At 42.1% G+C, this 20,425-nt stretch overlaps 1 protein-coding gene across 3 annotated transcripts in view; it reads right to left on the reverse strand.

Moving 5' to 3' along the window:
• THRAP3 (thyroid hormone receptor associated protein 3) overlaps nt 1-20,425 on the reverse strand; it is a 34,782-nt gene that overhangs the window by 13,202 nt on the left and 1,155 nt on the right. For 2 of the 3 annotated variants that reach the window (XM_074926139.1, XM_074926135.1), the window contains exons 2-4: nt 17,036-17,101; nt 11,176-11,261; nt 3,483-3,644 (exon numbers count right to left, since the gene is read on the reverse strand). In XM_074926139.1, the coding sequence (XP_074782240.1) occupies nt 3,483-3,619 (137 nt within the window). In that variant the 5' untranslated portion in view covers nt 3,620-3,644; nt 11,176-11,261; nt 17,036-17,101. The remainder of the gene's footprint in view (nt 1-3,482; nt 3,645-11,175; nt 11,262-17,035; nt 17,102-20,425) is intronic. The other variant, XM_074926136.1, reaches the window with a different exon arrangement.

A 20,425-nucleotide genomic window follows, 5' to 3' on the forward strand; every position in this document is an offset into this window, starting at 1 on the left:
AAACAAATATTTGACTACAGGATCATTGCAGAAACCACGAGTACACATTGCTCTTCATTTTTCTAGGATGAACACGGCTGCTATCCAGCTTCAGAAAAAGTGACAAAATATCTCAAACTTGCAGTCCTTCACAGCTCAAGGTCAAGGTTATACCTCATCTTAGATCTCTTCCACAAAGAGATTCTTTATGCACGTCATGCTACTGTTACTGGATCGGATCCAGAAATCTCTCTCTTGTGTCCTAAGTTCTCATTGTGCTTTTGAAATCCTGATAATCAAGATGAAACCCCACTTCTTCGCCAGCTGAGTTAAACAAATTGCTACTCCTCGACACAAGAGCAGCAGTACTGGAGCAAACGGCACGCTGCTCTGTAGTTTTAAGTTTCCAAAGGTGCAGCCCTTGCCACAGCTCAGAAGCTGAGGCTCCGCACAAGGGGGGAAGCAGAGGGAAGTGCTGGCTCTCCAGCCTGGTGCCGCAAGATGGCCCTGCTCAGTGTCCCTCTGCTCGCCTCCCCAACAGAACTGAAACCAGGACACGCACAAAGCTGTAAGAACGCTGACTTAAGTGGCAAAACATTAAGAGCTAATTGTTCCAGTAGTGTCTTCCACTAAAGTTTTGGAGCTCCAGATGGGTAAGCGTTTAAAAGCCCCACTGTAGCTCAGGATTAAAGGCCAGGTTTACCGTAAGTATTTCACAGCTGCTGGAAAAACAAACTTCCATTGAAAAATCTGAATTGTAGCAAATCTGAATTTAGTAAAATAGAGAAAGTGTTCAAACTAGTAAGATTAAACAGAAAAGCGATTTTTCCAAATGGAATTTTAGTAAATAATATTAACTGAGAAACCATTTCCACAGTCCCTTCTTACATGAAGAGAAATCAGGCTGCAAAACACTCACCGCTCACAGCCCTGCAGACCTGTACTTTTACAGCCGGGCAAAGCACAGCTCGCTGCTGCCCCCTCTGCACTCGCTCCCCAGCCCTCCCCACCGCCAGGGAACACAACACTGCCCTCACAATTCCTACACCATTAGCACACATGCGCGCAGCCAGAGACCTTGAGTTCTGTTTTTATTTCTTCCACCTACCAAATACGTTACAGTTTAGTAAGAAACCGGTTATTCATACTACAGTCATTGCCAGCAAACAGTTTAATGATAATTTTAACATATGCTTCATCCTTTTACTTCAAACAACCAAAAAAAACCTAAGCTACGTATGTGAGACACTTAGTCATTTGAACGACGACGACAAGGAAAAGCACAGATGCAGACGGCAAGAACCAATTCTAACAAGCCCTCGTCAAAAGCACGAAGCACACATATGCTCCCATTTTCAAACAACTGCTGCATTTGTGATCAATTACCAGCAAAGGGACCTGTTGTACACCACTTCCAAAATCTGTTCTATCATTTTAGAGAGGCTTGCAGCAGGAAGATTTCACTCCAAAAGTTGCAGAGATTATTTACAAGAAATTCTTTTTAGAAAAATACAGTGAGGTTACGCAAAAGAAACACCACAAATAGTAACTCTCCCAGCTCTGCCAGCCCCTGTAGCTGGTCAGCTAATACACACTGCTCCAGTGCTAAAGCACCCACCACTTTACAATTAGGTAAAAATGAAAAATAAAGCAATAAATATTAGGCAGACTCCCAACCTGGCAATACAACTTCAAACAAGCAGTAAACCTACCAAGTGAAGAGTAAATTTTTGTGGTGTACGCTGAAGTAATGGACTTTTACGCCACGATACCACAAGACCTACCTCAGAGAATATCCTAATGCCATACAAGATGACTTGTCTGTGCTAACCCCCTCCATTTGATTCTTTTTTTTAAACAGGAATTATTTACAAAGCACGAGCAGATTCAGCAGCAGATGGAGGAAATGACCATGTTTGCACAGGGTGCCTTTGTTTTCAACTGTCAAAGTCCCTTCGCAGCTAGGCAGATAGTCCCAAATGACCACGTATCTTCCAGCATTCCAGCTTCCTTCTGCAAAAAACTCAGTTTGACTCAAGTCTCCGCCTCTAATTTAGTTTTGTCATGTCCTTCTCTCTCCAACTGAACATTTATTAGAGTCTCTGCATTTCAAAAAAAATCTCTTTAATTGTTAACAGTTGCATGTGTTTACAGTCTAATGATTTTCAGAATACGTGCTATTAATTTAAGATTACTGAAAAAGCAGCTGAACATCATTATACCAAGTCCAACTGGAACGCCCTTTGCCAGATACAAAAGGCTTAGCCAAAAGAAAAGGAAAACAGATATCCTGATATCCAGGGAATACGTGAGCCTTTAACTGGCCTGATGGGAAGCAATTCAGGGAGGTAAGAATAACTATTATGCACATCAACCATTTCTCAAAATTAACTGCAGTGAAATTACCTTTACCTGGTTTATCTGTTCCGACTGATCGTTTCTGTTAACTGACTCCTGTAAGTTGAGGGGAGGGGCAGGGAAACAACAACAAAAACTGCCCCTACCTTTCACAGCAGTATCTTAACCTGACAATAAGACTCGTCTCAATTCATTTTTAGAAAGAGAGGGAAAACGTGCAACGTCTGCAAAGGCCTCTCAACTCTGGGGTCAGTTACATTAAAAGCTTAAAAAACACCACCAAAGGTGTTTAAAAAGAAAAAAAAAAAAAAGGAGCATGTATTGCTGTGGACCTTCTCAACTCCTCCACTCTGACTGCGGAACATGCACTTAAACTCTTTCACTTACAGCAGTAAAGCAAATGTCTGATCAAAACCATTCCAAATCTTAAAATAATCTCAGGTCAGGATAAAAAGCTGTGAATTTCTGCACTTCGTCCTGCTCTGTTGTCTCAGACATCATTAACCATGAGTACTTTCAATACAGGAAACTGGATCTCAGAGACTGGCTGTGCTGAGCACCAGGAAAAGGACAACGGGCTATCCCATTACATACAGCAACAATTAAGAACTGCAGAAGAACATGGGGAAAAAACCCACACGCATTTTGGCACAGGCTTCTATTAATACCTTTGAGGAAGAACAAAGTACAGAAGTCCGCTCTAAGTCTAGTCTCTAGTCTAAAAAGGCTGCAACAACTCCACTGTGGACTGTCTCCCTGACAAAATGAGCTATACCAACAAAAACACCTTCTGATTTAACTGTACGTTAGAGTATCTGTTACTATTCATATTAGGAGGAAAAGATCTGCATGGAAAAGTAAAATTATTTTTCACCAAAAACAAGCTAGAGAGACCACATTAAGCGCTCAAAAGAAGTATCCTGACAACGCTGATAAACAGCCACAATTTATTCTCCTAGCTCACTGAAAACCCTTCAGAACAGTACAGGTTGGCAGGAAACAGCCTAAGACACAGGACACTATCTGCCCTAGAATCTAATCAAAGTCCTTCCCCGGAAAAGAATTAAGTGACAAACCATCTGACCAGGACAAGAGAGGAAAAACACAGTTACCCACCCTTTGGCTTCAGAGCTGCACGCACTTACCTAAGCCTGCGTTTTCTTGACCGGGAGACAGAACGAGAACGGGAGCGAGATTTGGAGAAGGAACGGGAGCGTGATCTTGATCCAGACCTCGAACGGGAGGAACGAGATCCAGATTTTGATTTGTTAGTTTTAGACATCTTTGCAAGCACCTGTCAGCTGTACCTGAAGGAAACAGGGAAATAAAAGTGTTTGAAAACCGAAGTCATGCGGCAGACCTGGGAGAACGGGCAACATCTGGCAGCCTGACAAACTACAGTGACACGAAGCTTGCTAACACTGGAAATACGAACGGTTGAAGTGGCCACCTAATAACTGATGAATGGTGTTGGGCTCAGAGTAGAAGGTTTATTTCAGCCTAAGGAGGAAATCTGAAAAAAAAGAATAAAAGGCTTTCACCTCGGAGTAATTACAAATGTAAGTGTTACAGGTGAAAGCAGCAAGTTAATGCAAAATCCAGGAACAGGCAGAGGCTGCACTGCCAGCTTAAGCCAGAATACCTCTGAAGAGACAGACCAGTCCATTCCAGTCACACCACTATCAATACAGCCAGCTGCCACTGCCTTAAAGAACAATGAAGAAATAAAAAGGCTTACCATAAAAAAAAAAAAAAAATCCACCCCCTAAACTCTTCTCTGTATTTTCAGAAGGAATCACAAGCAAAAATGATAATCCAGGATACATGACTGTAACCCTATTTGCACAGATCTGCCATGAACGCTCGGGTTCAATCCTGGACGTACGTGTCCTGTCTGCGTGTGCAGTTTATGCAGTTGCTGTGATCAGTTAAAGCGTGTATCATCCAGGGAGGAGTTCTGTTGCAGCCAAAATAATTCAGACGTCCTTCCAAATATTCAGAGACAGAAGAGATTACGATGTAGCATTAAATGACTGGAAGTATCTATAATTACAAATTACCTGGGTTATTTTCAGGCACGTATCCAGGTAAATGTTAGACTCCCCTAGAAGATGTTTCGGGGAATACAGTTTGACCACATCACTGTTTCAGTTACACGCTACCTGATCTGTTCCCCTGTAAACATCAGCTCTGTACCAACGAGCAAGATTTTCTACAGGACTTTCGTCATCGCTTACCTCCAGAGAAAGAAAAATATTCAGCACGATTAACTCAAGAGGGGGAAGCGTCACACTGTTTACATTTGGCAGTTGGTACAAATTTTAATTCAAGGTGCTGATTCTCCCGTCAGTACCCAAGGGAGTCAAGTGCCTATCGTGCAGTTCTGCAGCTTCCAGCAGGGACCTCCATAAACTTTCCCCTTCGTGCTACCAACAACCTCCACCCGTGACCTCCCTCCCCGAAGGGCTGTGGAAGCAAACGCAGCAGAGCAGAGCCTGGGGAGAGCTCGAGGGCCGCTTCTGCCCAGCCACGACAGTGCTTCGCACTGCAGGAACAGGTGACCCATTCAATCGCTGGATCCAGCCAGAAACAAAATTCCTTACAAGTTAAAACTCGATCATGCTGCAAAACATGCTCCAGCTCTTGAATCCCTGTTGGTTCCAGTATAGTTCTTCAGCTTAAACGGAAAACGCTCTGGCACCTGACTCGGCGAGGAGCAAGGGGACTCCGCTCCTTCCCTCCTCACATTGAGTTCCAGTCTCCTTTCTATTTCCATTCCTAAAAACTGGAGGTTTCAGTGGTGGGCTGGGAAAGGGACTAAGTGCTAGTCTGAGTTAAGTGTTTGGGTTGTTGAATGTTCCACATCAGCACTCAGTACCAAGATTTGAACTCTGCAATTCCAGAGGTAGCTGACAAAGATGAGAAGAAAATCTCTCCTTAAATACATAAATTTAATTCACAATATCAGAAGCGATTTATTTAGCATTTAACAGAATTCCTCAGTAATTTCTACAAGAAATTACATTCTCTCCCCCTCAAAGTTAGTAAAATATTGCATAGTTTTAAGTAATTGGGGAGAGAAAAAGGAAAAATAAATCAGTGTACTGGTAGATTTACAGTTTGGCTTGTATCTACGCATGTTCAACAGCAAAATTAGAGTTGCTGAAAAAGTTTCTTACCTTACTGACTTACCAAAGCGGATCTGTATACAGCGCTATTGATGTTTTGGAATTTTACCCAGAATGCATGAAAAATGATACTACAAGCAGAGAGAAGTCTGGACACACAGCCTCCAGATTACAACTGAATATATTTTTCATTTGTCAGGAAACATCCCCAGTGTTAGCAAACAAGAATATTGACTTGATACCCGTAATTCTGCAGTTTGTTTCGGTCAGAGTTGGAGACATTTTCATGCATACTTGATCACGTTTGACTGATATCTCTGCAGATCTGTCCACCTGCACTCTGAGTCAGAGAAACAGAACTAACTCGTCCGAGGCTTTAGGTCACAGCACCCACATTAGCACAACGAAGGCCGCCAGCGATGCTGCAAGGAAATCTGACCTTCGTTTTAATCAGTGTGCTGAAAAGGCAACTTGCTGTTATACTCTTTATCCTCTTATTTAGGACTGGTGAGCTAACCTCATCCTTTCAGAAGCATCACCGGCAGGTCACTGAGACTTCCTGCAACATGAATCACCGCTTTATTGCCTCAACTTGTATTTTCCAAAACGTGTTCCAAAATCATCCACCACTAGGTTAGCCCCGCTCCAGGTGGAGGTGGCATGCCTATAAAGATTTCAAATTTGTCTTTGCCTTTCCAGGCTGTGTCTAAGGGCTGCGCAGTGTAATAAATCCAGGATTACAATTTTAGGTGCTTCTGCTCAGACACTTCAACCGCAGTGATGTTAGTAAAAACTTATTACTGGATCAACCCAACACAGGCATTTTTAACCAGGAGCTGGATTTTTATTACTGTCTATTTCTAATACATAACCAGCACTTCAGCTTTAAATCATCAAATATCCTCCTCTCGCATTACTTAAGGAAGCTCAAAACACACGAGAGCCACGAAGGATCATACAGTAGGAATCTACTCAATATTTTTAATGTTTACAGCAGTGCACAACTGCCTGTGGCCTTGAGACCCCTTAATCTGCTCTAAGCAAGCAGAAGTCCTTGGCCTCTGCTGCCCTGGGAGAGAACAAAATAAACACTCTGCAAGTGCACGAGATCATGGAGTCTCCGACAAAACTGAGCATCAATAATTGTTGTGAGGGTCCAGAGATTACATACTGTAAGTTATTGATTTATTTTCGTGGCTAAAAAGCATCTCACAACATGAAATGAACAAAGAGGCATTTTGACAACAAACTGCCAAAACCTCAGCATCTGTGAAACACTCTGCGATGTTCATCGCCCACATTCTAGAAGAGGGGGGGGAAAAAAAACTAAGATTGCTGTGGGAATTAAGAAAAGGATTATAAAGACAAAATTTGCATTAACTGAGTATTGCATAAAAGTTATCAACAAACTTTTCAGCAAAAGTGACTAATGGATAAGAGCCACAAAGACAAAAGGAACTATATTAGAAGAACTTTTTATCTTTTTTCCCACCTGATTAAAACCAGAGATGTTTAGGTATGTAAACCCCAATCAAGTACTGCTGCTGCTGCATCCATTTTAAGCAAATTCCAGTGGACTGACTTGCAATGTCTTCCCTTTCAGTTGCTCTCCGAAGCCAAATTACATATACAGTTACCAAACACTCCAGCTACTGCCAGGGCACCTCCAGGATCAGCACAAGGCCCGTCACAGGAGCAACCGCTGGGCGAGTGGGTTGTTCTTCACCACGAGAGCTGGTGCTTTCCAGAACAGGAAGCTGGCTTTCATTTTAAAAATCATGTCACTTGTTCGCGTCCTCTCCTTTCACTATGCTAAAGATGCTCTATTAATTCAACTAAGTATTTTAATATATTTCACATTAGAAAGTACGCAGAAAAAAAAAAAAAATGTTTCCCATTCTATTAGGAAAAAATAAATCATACCAGGGATGAAAATCAAAAAGCGCTACCGGTGAAGAAGCAAAGTTCATTCTCATTCACGGTCATTTTTCAGGGAAAGAATGTGTGAAAGGACCAACGATTCCCTTTTAATTTACTAAATACATATGTTGAAACAGCAACATTTCCTAGTCTGTTGGTCAAAACAATCAAAATTTAGCACAGTAAACCAACACACAGAAGCGTGAGAAACAACTGGTAATAAGAACTGCTAGAAGACACGGGGAGAGGATCTAAATTGCCTCTCAGAATCAAAGTGCTGCTCCCAACTGAATCCTGAGGGGCTTTGATATAATAAAAGGGAAAAAAAAAAAAGCTACATTCTATATTACAAGTATATCCCGTAACTGTAATTTCAGGATAGCTCTCTACTAAATGACAACCCTGTAGTTCAAGAACGAACTACCTTCAACACATCATCTGTAAGCTACCTCTATCTACACTGAACTCTGTACAGCGAGAAATATTTTAAGACACTAACACAATTAAAACAACTTCACCACAGCTCTTCTCTGTTGCATTTCTTCTGAAATAAATAATTTTCCATGAAAAAGCACATGGTTAGAGCTGGCTGACCAAGTAGAGTAAAAGTGGCAGTAACTCTCAGTAAGTTCTGAGAAGGCCTCAAAATAGATTTTTAAATCTCACTTGCTTTGAGCTGTTTAAGAGTCTTTGTGTTTTACTTTGATCCACAGCACTTACTAGCCAAACATTAGTTTGGTATGTGTGACATGTGCCAAAAGCATTGTCTTGGGAGGTTTTTTTATCTTTGTCAATATTTTTAAAGTTGATTCATTCCTAACGTGTGAGGTAACTCCTGCTAGAATAGAAACCAAGTTGCTGTGCTCTATCAGCTCTCAAAAGGTTAAACAAACTAAATACTGGATTCATTTCAGCTCCCCTGTGTTAACACTGAAGTTGTAAACTTACTGTGATACACATTTAGTTGTTCTAAGAATTAATGACTGACTGATAAAACGTGTTCAGCTGGTAAGCAAAAAACTGTTCTGAAAGAATCTGTTCTCATAGTATGTCCTATGGATTACTCCAATTTTAAAGAAAAGAGATGCCTGTAAATGAAGCAAAGGCAAACTGTGAAAGCAGCAGTGGCTGCTCCCTTACTTTACCATTTCATTTTTAACACCGAACATGATGCTGTGCCCCCAAAGCACAGACACCCATACAGCCTCACAGAGCTCACAGTGGTGCTGCTCTTTGAAAAACACTGGAGGGCAAAACGTGTCTGGTCCTGAGTGGGGACGGCAGTAGGAGCATTTACAGAGTGCCAGAGACTCGTCGTTAGCATCGCCTCTGCCAGAGGTCACAGTTCCTTCCTGCTTACACGTACTGAACTGCCTTCCCACGACTCCAGCTCTACCTTGCAAGGGACACAGCTGATCCCTGCTGCCTGATCCAGGTCTCATCTCCCAGCAGAGACGAGCGTGACTGCAGGCATCTGGAGGGCACGCGCTCCCGGAAACACTGCCAGGAATCTTCAAAATCGGCTTCTGGTTTGTCTTTTCCAAAGACCCAGTTATACTGTCCAGCAGATCTTCCCAAGTAGCACAGTCTGACATCCAAAAATATCAGCACTCATCCTGAGCGTGTTGAGTTTGAAAGTTCTGGTGAGGTGTTACCCTTCTGGAAAACAGGCACTGGACAGCTTCTTTATCTGCCCTGAAACTACACTGTGTAACGTACCTCATAATTCAACACACCCCGAGTCTGCAGAAATAATGTGTAGTCCAAATTGTCTTGCTAAATTCACTCGTACCACGCAGATTTAAAATTAGTTACGCTTACTGCAAGCCTGATCTGAAATCACTGAAGTTGGTCAGTGAAGAAAACAGTCAATCTCACAGCCGGCTCTTCAGTCTGCTGAAAGTACATTGCCAATGCAAATTATTAAGCATTATAAAATTTTTTAGATTTTTGTTGTAAGAAACATGGACATTTCTGAAAAAAAAAAAAAAAAAAAAGTAAATCTGCAGATTCCCACGTGCCGCAAGCACCAACTCCAAGGTGTAAAGTTCAGCCTTGTCTGAAAACAAGCCACAGCCAAAGCTCCCCTGAACAGTAAGACTCAAACTGGCAAACAGCTCTTACTTCTCTCGTTACTCAACTGTTCTGAATCCTTCTTGCACTGTTTATGGAAAGTAAAGGCAGAAGGTTTGCTCAAGCTGTGAAAGTCTGACAGCAATCAGTAACTGAAATGAATTTGATTTCTCACCAGAGAACATTGCCACAGTACTTTTATCTCCTTGGCATCAGAGATTCCCCCCCCCCGAGCCCAAAGGCATACACCTGAACTCTTCAAGCCCGGTCCTTGAGAAGGAAAGCAGGCAACACCAGCTGATCAGTTCTGCAGTTTTACTCATATTTATACAAGCTAACTCATTCTGAAAGTTCTTGAGCTGCTTTAAGATCTTAACTTTTCTTTTGCCACACTACCAATGGTGCCATTCAGAAAGGGAAGACTAATGCAGCAGAGAATGAGTTCTGGTCAAGAACTACAAGACTTCTGCCTTTACAAAACTGTTGAGAACCTTTACCATGTACAAAGAAAAAGCAGCAAGAGCCTGGTTCCTAAGGATCTTACCCAAAGAGGACCCACCCTGTGAATTGCCCACAACTCAAGGCATCTACCAAATGAAAACAGTCAACCCTCTTTGCAATTTAAGAGTCACTTTTGTGGACGGTTTTCTGCAGGGATCCACTTCTACTTCCTAAGGAACGGGAACAAAAATTAACATAGATGTCTCTGAGGATATTTCTGTAGATGTGCAGTTTGACTAGTTACTACCTTAGCAACAAAAGGCTCGTATAGAAAGTTCCCATCCTGCCAATACAATGAATTATTCATTCTAAACTTAATCCATGTCATGACAGAGGTTACAAATGTTCTGTTTACAAGAGTATTTTTAATTCAGACCGATTCTGTGACCCCACTCATACAAGCTCTACTGACAAATAAGGTCGGGGGGGGGGAGGTTTGAGATGGAGAACCAACAGCCTGGAAACTTCTCGTTTTCAAAATACACGTTTCCTAAAATTTGGAGGCTATTTCAAGAAGTCGAGTTTCCCTTCTCCATTTCTAAATTCTCACAGCAATCCATCACATGACTCGGGTGAAAATGATGGACGAGCAAATGTTCCTATGAAGCCACCACAATGGACTTTGCCCAGAAGACAAACTTTTGTCCTGAAACAGTGTCAGGAAAGTTAATATTTTACCTGTTTTAAAGTGTCCTGACAGAACTCAAAAGACCAGCTCAGCTCCACTCCACAGCAATGAAAAAAAGCACTGCCAAGAGTCTCTTACTGCCATACACTTCCACCAGCTGCCACAGCTTCAGAATTCAATTATTCGGAGCAGTGAAGAACTTTTACAGCCACTGAGATCGCTGCAAGCTTTGGCAAAAGTACAAATGTTTGGGGTGGGCGATGGGACACGGACATAAAAAAAGAAGTAGGTACGACCTCTTCCAGGACATCCAAGATTATTTCACAGAATTGTTCTATTTTACCCTTACATTTACCAGCTATTTGGAAAGACAAGCTAAAACATTCCAAGACATAAAGCTGAGTTTTTCCTTAAAGACCTGTACAATCCTTCTTGCGCAGCAGCATTAACAATGAAAGAAATAATTCAGCTGATGCAGTTTAACTGGTAGTATACCCAGGATAGAAGGCATCCAAGAAGGTATATTCCAAATCCTAAAAAAGGCAGTTTTACCACTTTTGAAGATTTTATTTTCTGTTGTGTGCCTACCTGCTTGAGCAGGTTCACACCTTGCACCCTTCAACAGTCAGGTTTCACCGTCTCAGCTTTGTCAATTATGAAATCAGGAAGCAAACCTGAAATGAGAAGAAAACGCATTGAAGCACCTCCGTACGTAGGTGGTTGTACTTCCTGCCACAACGATCAAAAGGAGTCTAGCTTCCTTAAGCTACCATCCAGTGCTGTACCCAAACCGGTCACCGCATCTTCAGCGCTTCAACAGAGCGTGCACATGGCAGAAATTCATCGCCCACTTCACTGAGAATTCATGTACTTTTACAGAGAATGTAGTTTTTAAAGTGGTTATTCAAGCTTTCGAAATTTTCAGTCGAGTTCTTCCTTCCTTCCTCCACCTCCCCTGCCCCCCATCCCACCTCTGTTATATACATACTAATTGCTGTCATTACATCTGTACAGCCGTACTGAAGGAATTTCTCTCAGCTCATTTGTCTGGTCTTACTGGATTCAGGACTAAGGACTTTCGCATATTGTTAAAGAGAATCCACAAGCCAAAAGAAACAACTGTTTTCCTGACAAATTCATCCATCAGCATATCGCCGTCTTCAAAGGGTGCCACCAGTCCACTGGGAGCTGTTTTGACAGGTCTACAATTACATTTCAGTGTCCTTCCATGCACTGCTAGAGGGGTGCAAGTTTTAAAAAAGAGAACAACAGTAAACACAACCTCATCAATTACTCCATGTTATTAAACCTCTGATCTAACAGTAAGAATGTCATTTGCTCTGTGTTCAACCATAAAATAAACTTGTTTAAAGCTATTCGTTTCTTCTGTTTACTTCATTGAAAAAAACGTTTCAATGCTATTTGAAGATTATACTTTCTCTGAAATGGTGATTCAGTCCTATTAAGTTCTATTCTCACCCAAGAGCGAAGGTTGTATGGCAAGGTTTAGTGTTTTCTAAATTGTGCTTACCAACCTTTGAGAAAAAAACAAATAAAGAACACCACAGACTTTATTTTTACTGTTGTCGTGTCCATACGTCTAAACATCTGTGAACGAGAGAAATCTTGCCTTTTACCTTACAAAGACCTTTGACTTTCAGCCTTTCACAGTGGCTACCAGAAAAAAAAAAACCAAACCCACACACCATAACCATCTTTCTTGCTTTGTGATAGAACACACAGGTTTTGCTTGGGTTTTTGCCTATTCCCCAAACACCAGCAATCTATTGCACACAGGTGTCATCCAGATAAAAAGCTGGCTGAGTTCTCTTTTGTAGAGGAATACTGTTCTCATATTTAGAGCACTGCTACAAAGAAAATAAACCAAGACAACACACAACAAGCAAGAACAGCTAACCTTTCTTCCAGATATGGAAAGGAAAGTAGGAAACGTGCTCAACACTCTCTGCTGAAGCAGAAATCCTAGTCCAGGAGTTTCTTATTCCAGAACACTGTAAAGAACATTTCTATATGCCAAGACATGGGTCAAATGACGAACATTTCTAGTTTTCACAATGCCTTTTTCCAGGAATTTGTTTCCTGTTTCCAACTGGCCTGTATTACTTTATGACCGTCTCTTTCCATCTTCCACTCTTTTTTTTTTTGAAGTCTTTCAAGCAGTACTCATCATTATTTCAGACCCTTCACAGATGTTAAAGCAGAACAGAACCACCACGGCCCTGTACAGAAGTCATCTAACAAAATGTTACAGCTGAAATCACTCCATCTCAAGCATGTCATCGAGGATTGTTGTATCACGTAGCGCCACAATTTGCCAGCTTAGAGAGAAAAACACAGCAGGTATGTCTGATATACCAAAAGCAGCAGTTCATTTGTCTTCATATCTATCTATAATACACTAAGCATAAACACCAAGAACGTTTGGAAACAAGTGAAAACAGCTTATGTACATACCTTAGAAGTGTGCACAGCGCTGCAGAACTCCTTACAGAAGGTTCTGTTTATTACACAGCATTTACAAAACATTAAATTGCAAGGGTTAAATATTTTGTAAAAGCATCTGTAGAAAGCTCTGTATAACAGCGGTAGGAAAACAAAAATTTACTTGTTCCTTTCTGGCCAGCTTTTAATGAAACTGTAACAGTTTATTTTCCTGTAAAACCCAAAGCAAACAAAATAGCACCTCATTAGAGAAAACATTCCTGCCTGAGCGTCTTGCCATGCATTCAGTGTCCGCTAGCACAAACATTCATTTCAGGAGAATCAGCTGGACTGCTACTTTATTTGCTCACAACAGCACTCATTATCAAGGAACCAAAAAAAAAAAATTAATTCTCCTTCAGCCAGCTCTACAATTCATAATCCTGAGCTCCAAAACCCAAACAAGATTAGTTAATTCTAAAAAAAAAAAAAAAGTCCTACAAAAGGTCTTACAAAGTGTACTGTGTACAAGGTGGCAACAAGCAATCACTAAAAATAAAAACAGCTTATAAAAAAAGTCACAAAACTACGTAGTAAAAACTAGTTTCATTTCCCACAAAATAAGCTTTTTAACATTTGGATACCTGAAAGGCTTACATCAATTTAAGCTGTGGCAGCCTTCGTCTTAGCCAAGAAACTGCCTCTTTATGACTTAAAACCCCAGAAGACAAAAATCATTTATTGCTAATTGACCCTACATCCCAATTTGTACTCTACAAAGATATCAAAGATACTGAAAAATGCTGACACAAACAGAAAGGTCAGCACTGTGTTCTTTTGGAAAGTACCAGAAATAAGAAATTAGCTATTTATAAACTTAACAGTAATCACCCAAATCTGGGCCTAAGAGGCAGAAAATCTGATCAAGCAATTAAAAATCCAGTCCTATACATGGTCTCGTAATTCACAACCCTGCGAAGATCACCACTTCTGTGCACTTTAATTCACCCGCCTCCCAGAGAAGCAGAGGAGGCACGTGGCACCTGAGCTACGTCTGGACTTGGGTAAGAATATGCTGTTAAGAACTGTCAGTATTAGTTAGGCCAGAATGCCAAACTACAGGAAATAAAAAGTGTCAAACAAGACACAACAGTAATGAACAACTGTCAGCACCTTTCAGAGCTCATTTCCGTATGATCTTGTTTCAGTTTAACTAGCTACCTACAGAGTGAGAGTTGTGCTATGTCCGACACCACACTGCTGCTCCAACACCAGACAGCACCGAGGACCAGACTGGTTAAATAAGCCAAAGACGAGCTACTGGGCTCCTGTGGAAACACACGGGGAGCTGTAACAAGTTCGGTCCTCGGCACCGACTCCTGCACCCCGGGCTCAACACGCCCGGTGAAGGCAGCCCGGCACCGGGGTCAAACCAGAGCAACCTCTCTTTACTAGACACGTACCTGGCAAGGAACAGAAGAGCTATTATTTTATTTTTTTTTTCCTCCCCCCTGCAGCAAGCGCCCTGAAAGGATGTTTCACATACCACGCATCAATTCCCTGGAAAGATCTGCAGTCGGACAGCACCGTGCCCCTGCGGAGGCCGCCGGGACGGCGGCGCAGTGCCCGCTGGTGCGGGGGGACACGGGCAGAGCACACCCCGACACCCGCCTCCCTCGGCCCGACCACGCTCAGCACAGACACACGGTGCCCGCTCTGCCCTTGCAGCTCACAGATCTATCCGTTTTATCGAAGAGCAATTCAATATCATGACCATAGCGTTTTTATTATCACAAATTCCTACATTAGATCAAAAGTGGAAAAAAAATATTCCTAAATCGGTTAAGTTTGACAACCATCAATATGCTGAAGTGAACTAAAGCTCCTGTTCTAAAGGAGTGATCCAGAAGTGTGACAGATTAACCTTGCTATGCGTGACAGCTATGTGAAATCTATTTCCCAGCAAGCTTTGTACTGCAGCTGCACGAGATTCTGCCGTGAACTTACTTGAAGTGGAAAAAAAATCGCAGCTATCTACATGTCCGAGCACACTGGAAGTGCCAGCAGTAACGTAGAGAGTACAGAGAGCACACGCTGGCTTTGCTAGTCCAGAAATCAAAGTCTAATAATCTTCCATTCTACTTGATTCTTCCTTTTCAAGCTAAGGTTTGGTTTTGCACCAAAAATTAAGTGTGCTCTTGATTATCAGCAGAACACTTACAGGCGAAAAAAAAAAAAAAGAGCCACCTGCACAGCTCCTGCTGCCAGCCTGGTGGACTGAATATTAAAATGCTATTTCTAATCATCCAGTTCAAATTTCACTAGGGTAACAAAAAGCAGAACAATTCCTCTTTCTAGATCAAGTATCCAGTGTATGTTTTCAGGAGATTAATGACACAAGTTAAACTAAAGCCTACAACTACACCTACCAACCTCCACAACAAAAACTTTCCTGGACAACACTGCTAAAACCAAAACCAACAAAAAACCCAAACCATAACAGTGTGTTCTACTTCACTACAAGCCAAACACGCTTCGGGGGAAAAAAAGTTCAGATTATTCTGCCATGGCAGGAGAAGCAGCAGTTTGTCAACAGCAGTTCCAATTTTTCTCTAGTCTATATGATTTCAAAATTAAGATTTTGCCTTCAAGCATGTTTGGGTTTTCACACAATTAAACTAATCCCTAAAGAAGTTTAACATTGAGCTCCAGCCCTGGTTTCAGATAATTAGAAGCAGGTTCTACAGCATGGCTGGAAGATTATTTACAGGTTCTTCCAAAAAGGACCGATTCTGCAGACTGCAGTGCTGAACAATCCCTTTCCAAATAATCTGACCAGCTATAAACACCAATCAGTGACTTTGACACTAGTTACCTGATAAAAAAATATTTTATATATCTCTAAGCTTAGAAAGTCTTACGTTGTTACTCAGACAGTTTAGTGACAGGGAGCTCAAAGAAAACAAATCCAAGAAAAAGCTGATTAGAATTCTGGATGTTTTTGTTACAAAAGTCAGGCAGCTGGATTTTCTGCTAAATGCAGAAGAAAAACATCCATAATTAAAAAAAAAAAAAACCACACAACAAACCAGGAAAACCTATTTCAACAGCTTTTTGCTTCCAAACCTACACAACCTGGGGAACAGACAAGCATAAAAATCAGATCGTTCTCAAAACTAATGGCTTCCTCACGGTGCAGCCCTACACTATTCTGAGCAGTGTTTGGATGTGAACTGAACCCTTGACAAAACTGCTGGGGGTCTGTAGTTCCAGAACTCCCAAGAGAAGCAAGAAATGGTCCAATTTACCTAAGAAAACTATTCACAAATCAGTTAACCAAAAGAATTCAAACTTGTGCATGATTTAAGTTACTCTGCTACTCCCCATGCAGCAATGGAAGAATAAAGTGTGACCTCCAGAGAAGTTTTGAACCCCGTCAGGTCACTGCAGTCTGGAAACCAGCAGACTCTGCACACCACTATTTCCTTTGTTAGAGGGACCAACGCGCTTACAAAAATGTGGAAGTTATGCTTCCAAAGAAACAGCAAGTAATGTAAAAAACAATTGAATCTGGGGCTCCTTGCAATATCTTCGGAAAGACACAGTAGAGCTACAGCCAAAACTGAGTCTGTGCTGAAGGATTACTACTCTTCACACATTTAACCTATGAAAAATACAAGCTCCAGCACCTTTCATTTATAAGCTGCAAAAAGAAAAACTATTCACATGTTTATTCTCAAGTCAGCAATTGATTTATCTCAACCTTAACCTGAATCTCATTACCTCAGGGGAAAAGAAGGAAAAGGATTTCCATGACTTGGTATAACATCAAAAGTTCTTTAAAAAAATATAATCGTGGGGTTATCATCATAAGCACAAGCCATCACAACAGGCTATTCCAGCACTCTGCTGGGCTATGAAACGGGTAAATGCTTGTCCACAGAAACCTTGGATGTATGGAATAAGTTTATTCGAACAGATGGTTTTCAATGCCGTGTTTACGTACCTTGTAAAAGTCTCCCATCAATTACGTTTCTGAATACTGCTTTATTAGAAGCGACTGAGCTCTCACCTAAGTAAAAAAGGGAAAATCAAATTTAAACCAATCGACATACTGGCAAATCCTCACATTTTACAAGCATAGGAAAAGATTCTGATTTTAGCCATTCATCCCAGTACCGTTCCCCAGTAAAAAAAGTCTGCCAGAATTACTTAATCTAATCAGACAGTGCATACACAGATCCTTAACTCAGGAAACCGATCTCATCCACAGCCCTATAGGAACAATTAACTGTAATAATTTATACAGATGCACAGAACCTGAAATGATCGGGTACACAACCCCCACGAGATACCACGTGTACAGCATGTTAAGGCACAAGTCAACATCATTAATACTGAGCCTAATTCCCTTGAGAACAGAATTTCAGGTTAACACCCCCCATGCCCCCCAAGCCATCGCCTCTTGTGCTCCCAGAGCAGAGAAGCCCATGGGGTTACTCGCCAAGCTCTCCTTTCTTCCCTTCACTCACCCAAAGGTAACGGGGAAACACAGGCAGCAGTGGGGAGGCTACAGCACCCCTCACATTACAGCAGGGGCTTTTCTGGCTTTTGGAGAGCTACCTTACGCTGCAAGTCATGACAGGCTAAAAACGGCCAGATGACAAATCTAGAGCTGAAATTATGAGCCGTCCATTCGCTCTTCTATCAAAGGATTAGTAGCTATGAGCAGGGCTTTGCGAAGAGGCCTCATTCTCATACAACGGGAGAAATGTGCAGAGTATTTTCACACGTGACAAGAAAAAAGGGCACAGACAGAAAACTCTTCCTTGGGTAGGAAACTACACACGCCCCACCAAGGTCCCAGCACTCCAGCAGCAAGGCTGGGTGTCATCTCTGTGTGCCATTATTTTTTTTTTTTCATGGGACGCGACAGCTTCCGGTTACCATGGAGTGAAACAGCGCAAACACAATTCTCAGCTGGCATGAAACCTAATCCCATGATTTTACTATTCATAGCTCTGACACGATAAAGCTAAATTAAGCAGGAACTCTTAACTTTCTCAAACCAGCAGCAGCGACTACCTCCACCATTCGGCCTCTGCTAACGCTGTTTCACTGTGAAGAGGGGAAGGATATTTTCCTTTACAGTTAGAGAAACTCCAGGCCTAAAAACCCAGCCTGTCATCCAGAAACAAAATGGCACCTACTTGTTCCCAGGCACCACTGCGGCGCGACTCCGGCAGGAACAGAGGAGACAAGATGAGCTCTTGTGCTAAATCTGACACCTTCTCCTCATCTTGGGACCCATTACAGAAACCCACAAAGCAGTTTCCAGCCCCGCTCCCAGGCTTGCCCAGCAGTGAGTGTTTGCTGACCAAGCCTACCAGTACAGGAACAGGGGTCAGTTCAAAGCACAAACGAGAGATGGGCTAAGCACGAGGTAAGCCAGCACAAGCCCAGTGCCTACCCTTAGCCGTTTGTTTATGCTGCCTTGCAGGATTACCTCTGCAAGCTCCCCAGGGAGCCAGAACAGCTTCTGCAGTTAACACCACTATTCCTCTCTCTTTCAATGCCCCTGGCCTAAACTACATGGCTAAATATACAGCAGGAATCCTGCCACACAGAGGAACTCTCTGTACCGTTGTAACTCAGAGAAAACCACAGGACCCAAAGCCCACGTTATTATACTGGCACACACAGCCATTAAACACAGGTCTGTATATTGTAAACTTTTCCAGATACGGAAAAAAGTTTAAGGGCTACGTAGCTGCTTAAACAATTAACAAGTTCTGAGATGGCAAACTGTCATTTTGCAAAGACAAAGCCAAGTGAGCTAAAAAAAAAATAAAGAAGCTTCTGGTAAAACTGCACTATTCTTTGGGAGAGTTAGTGATATAACTACGAGGGGAACAGCACAGTTTTAGAATAAAAAGCATCCTCAGGCTTAACCAGTCCAGCTCAGTACTTCCTAGGCCTTTCAGAGCAAGATTTCTTTTACAGTAGAGAAAGTGGGAGCAGATAAAAAAAAAAAAGAATCTGCTGATTTGTATGGATTATCACCTGCTCTATATATGTTTGTTGGTTTTTTTTTTTCTGATAGCAACAACCATGTTAGAAGGTGTTCACCAGCTTGTCTGCAGTATCCCAGTCTCAAACCTATGAACCCACAGGGCACAGGCCTGGCCTGACCCAAATGACTATTTTCTTAAAATAGTTTACAAAGCTGCCTGGTTTAAACAAGATGGAGAAACCAGCAGACAGCTAAATTATATTACCATAACCCTAATAGCAGAACACTCATTTAAGTTACAATACACATGACAAAACTTCACTTTCATCAAAACAAAAGTAGAAGTTAAGAAGCGAAGGTCAGGAGCACACAGCTGCTCTCAAATCCCAACGTCTGAGGAAGCCTCTTTCCAGACAGCACTTATTGAAGCACTGAGAGCAAAAGTGTGTTTTCCAGAGATTAGAGAGCTTGCAGAGAGACATGGAATTAGCAAGGAAGGAAAAAAAGGAAGAAGACACCACAGCACAACTCAGCAGAAATGCAGGTACGACTTCTGCAGACAGAGCTCCAGACAGCACATGGGCATCACACCCTGCACCTTCCTCCTTCCACAGGCAGGAGGGGGAACGGTGCAACACACATTTTAGACAGCCCTCTACAACCGCCTTATTTTATCCTCTTAGCTGGTGTTAGATTGTGAACTGCATTATTAGTTAGAGAAGTCAGCCATTTCCTCACTCTGTGCTGGGCACCTGCAAAGGGCCAGAGCAAGTGCACAGGCAAAGCACTTTTAACACTCCAGGAGAAGGCACTGTTGTGTCTAAATAAGCTTTTCCTATCCCTACAATATACTCCCCTAGAGACAATCTGAGAGCCTAAGCTTCAAAACACATCTTTTTAAAGGAATGGAAATCAAGTTATGCAATACAAACCCAAAGAATCGATCTCTTCTTCAGCCACAGCACAAAAGGCACACTGAAAACACCTAAACATCACATCAGCCTCACCATAAACACTGACAGAACTACCTGCCTTTGCTACGAGCAGGAAGGAACACTGCAGGAGTCCTTTGCAGAGAGTAACTGGATGACTGAATTGTTTGTGCTCTTAGGAAAGAGCATCCTGAAAATGTCCATTTGCTCCTGCAGCCTCTTACACATGTGCTCTGTGCTGCTGCTGCCACAGAAGCAGCAGATGAAGGCTCTTCTCCCTCCACTCATCACCTACAAGACAACCTACAGCATTTTTACATGTCGTTTATTTCAATGAACAAATCTGTTCTTTTGCCACCGCATCAGACACATCACTGTACACTTGGAACCTCCAACAAGTTCCGAGGACACTGTTGCGCACACACCACCACCCACTCCACGGCAGCAGTCC

The sequence above is a fragment of the Athene noctua genome, chromosome 24 (genome assembly GCF_965140245.1).
Source record: "Athene noctua chromosome 24, bAthNoc1.hap1.1, whole genome shotgun sequence".
NCBI classification, from domain to species: Eukaryota; Metazoa; Chordata; class Aves; order Strigiformes; family Strigidae; genus Athene; species Athene noctua.